This window comes from Formica exsecta, unplaced genomic scaffold (genome assembly GCF_003651465.1).
Source record: "Formica exsecta isolate Colony F162 unplaced genomic scaffold, ASM365146v1 scaffold573, whole genome shotgun sequence".
Lineage (NCBI taxonomy): Eukaryota > Metazoa > Arthropoda > Insecta > Hymenoptera > Formicidae > Formica > Formica exsecta.
The window spans coordinates 31685-34874 of NW_021852988.1; the positions used below are offsets into that span (position 1 = coordinate 31685).

General features: G+C 45.5%; 1 protein-coding gene across 1 annotated transcript in view; it reads left to right on the forward strand.

Annotated features, from left to right (window-relative positions):
* Positions 1-1554: 1554 nt before the first annotated feature.
* The window catches only part of LOC115242161, a 5800-nt gene continuing 4164 nt past the window's right edge, over positions 1555-3190 (forward strand). The window contains exon 1 of the mRNA XM_029818250.1: positions 1555-2083. Within this exon, the coding sequence (XP_029674110.1) occupies positions 1594-2083 (490 nt within the window). The 5' untranslated portion in view covers positions 1555-1593. The remainder of the gene's footprint in view (positions 2084-3190) is intronic.

Genomic DNA, 3190 nt, shown 5'->3' on the forward strand with positions numbered 1-3190 from the left:
ATCTCGCGACCGAAACTCGACTCCAGACACGCGGCGCACGCCGTATCCGTTATCGCGATACGCGACGCGAGTGACGTGCGTGAACTTTGTAGTTAAGCCAAGTTACGAATAAAACAGACGAATAATACAAAGGTGTCATTTTATTTATAATAAAATCAGTGAGTTACTCGGGCGGAGCCCAAATTCCCAAATTCCTTCCGGCAAACGATCCTAACTACCGTGCCTTTCCGGAGGCATAACAGTTGCATTGACCGCATTCAGAATAACAAGTAGTTTCTAAATTAATGCTATATACATACCACAAGCTATCGCAGGTACAATAATGTGTTCGCAGCCTCATGTCGCAGAAACAGACAAACTACATGGCAATATGTCTGTTTTTTACATCATCAGTCTCTATGATCGATGAATAACGCTTTCTTCTATAATATTTCACGTCACGTATATGAACAACACGACCTTGTATAGATAGAAAGAACGATTCGTCGTGTATCTAAAACACAAACAGAGTCGATTTTCTTTGCTGAAATGCGGGGCAATGGTGCGCGTGGTGGCTCGATGTGTACGCTCTAATCGTGACGCTGCAAAGCGCGCGGAGTGAGGGAAGCGCGCTGAGGGACAATCAATGCACTTGTTGTTTCACGTGAGGACCGCCATCTTGGTGCCGTTTGTAGACAGACGTGTTTTCGAATGCCTCATACCAAATTGTTAAATCAGCCCATTTCTGGGCTATCTCGTGTGTCAAGTGCATAAGCATAGACGCCCCTTATCGTGCGCTTCCTCTGGAATACTGAATTATTGGCGGTCCTTCAACGATTGAACCGATATTAGTCCAATATCGATACCGGCCACTACTACGCTTCTCGTCGAGGCTTCGGCCATTGTGCCTCCTTTGTTTTCTCTCAACGGAAAAATCTTATCTCTCCTCTTTCCCGCCTTTTCCTGTAGACCTTTCCTACCTTCTTTCCCTTCCCCTGGAGGAAGGGTTTTCTACGATCTACGCGGGAATTCACCACCTTTTGTAAGTAAGCTCTCATTCTATCCACAAGATTGACTATGGACGTAGATGTAGACGACTCCCGCGTGGCTGCCGGTCTTGAGGCATTAATCTCTGAAGCCGGTACCACGCCTGATTCACGTGCTAAAATATGCGCCAAACGACTCAGTGAGAAAGAATTGCCATTCTTTTCCATCAAGAACCTGCGTTCAAGTACCGAAAGCAGCATTAACTCACTTCATGGTCCAGCCTCTGGATCTTCTATCTCTCTTTCGGACAGCATCCGTGACAACCGATATTCGGCCAGTAACGCCGGACCCTTTGACGTTCACATTCAACGCCACTCTAACTCAAAGTCTTCGCTACATCCCACCTTTGTGGGAAGAGTCATATGCGAGCTCAACGTAAAAGAGATCATGGAAATAAAGAAAATAGGATACTCAAAAGTCTCGGTATTTTTCAAAACCAGAGAGGCTGCCAACGCCTTAATAGAAGACAAGAGACTCATTCTTAAAGACCTAGAAGCATTCATTCTTCCCTACCGCACTTCTAGGAAAGGCATTATCAGAGACGTTCCACAGGATCTCTCTGAGCAAATGATTTTAAGTAACATCACAAGTCCCATCAAGGTTGTTGCTGTCAGTAGAATGAATCGGAGAACCACAACAGCCTCTCACATGGATTCTCTAGAAGATTCACACCCATCCATCACTTACGTGCCTTCTCTTTCTGTCTCGCTCACCTTTGAGGGACAAAAGATTCCAAACCACGTCTTCATGTTTTATGTCAGGTACCCCGTGTCTCCATATATAGCAAGAGTTTCACGATGCAATCAATGTTTTAGATTTGGACATATTCAAAACAACTGCAAAAGTCAGCCACGCTGTGCACACTGCGGTGACAAAGGACACACCTATTCCAAGGATAAATGTCAACGAGCTCAAAACCTTCCAAACTGCGTGAACTGCCAGGGAGAACACAGAGCAGACTCTCCTCACTGCCCGGAACTCTCTATACAGAAGGAGATTAGGAAATACGCAGCTTACAGAAACGTTTCTTTGTTAGACGCGAAAGAGATCTTCAAAGGTAACAAATCCCCTCCGCCCTACTCCTCGTCCTCTGAAGATTTCCCCAATCTACCCTCTGCTCATCCCAAAGCTCATCCCCCTCACCATAACCCCTACTCGCATCCTTCCTCTTCTACTTTCACCTCCCCCCCATTTCTTATGCTAACGCTTCTAATTACCTCTCTTCTAGCCTTAAATCGCAGCCTATCCCTCTTTCTAATTTAACCCACAATTCGAAACTTAAATCTGTTTCCCTTCCCCAGCTTAAACAACTCAAACAACTCTCCAGCTCTTCTCGCTCTCAAAAACTGCCTCGCTCAAATGTCTCTTTCTCTACTTCCCCCTCTCCTATCTCGTCTCCTTCTCTCAACTTTTCCGCTAACTCCAAATCCTCCTCTAACCCTACAACTCTCCATGAGGCTTTTCTTCTTATCACTCCCCTTCTTTCACAACTTTCTCCTTTGTTTTCTTCCATTAACTGGTCCGATGCCATCCCTTCAGTTATCCAATTCCTCCACGCCTTCACTGTTAATCCGGTTATCGGTCCCTCTTCCTCCTCCGTAAATGACTAGCAACCGTATCTACAACGACTTCTCCCTATTCAAATGGAACTGTCATGGCATTCTAAACAAAAGGGATACTCTCCTTCAAATTGGAAGTCAATACGACATCCTTGCCCTATCTGAAACTTGGCTCTCGCCGGACAAATCCTTTTCTTTAAATAATTACAACACATTACGGAAAGACGGACCCTCCAACAGGTCTGGGGGCGTCCTGCTGGCTATCAAGAATTCCATTCCTTTTACCAAGCTTGACTCCATCTTATCCCCAGATGGGGTTCTCGAGGCAGTGGGAATCAAAATTCCCTCCTCGCTCAACGATATTCTCATTATTTCCATTTACAGACATCCTATTCGCTCGGATCCTCTTCTTTGGGAAGGCTTTTTCAACTCCTTCCCCCCTCCTCCCAAATCATCATCACAGGTGACTTCAACGCACACCACATCTCCTGGGGCTGCAATCGCTCTGATTCTGCAGGCAATTCTCTATTTAATTTCTCTCAGGACTTTTTTTTCTTCCCTATCAACGATGGCACCCTACCTTTATCTCCTTTTTTTCCCGCTCT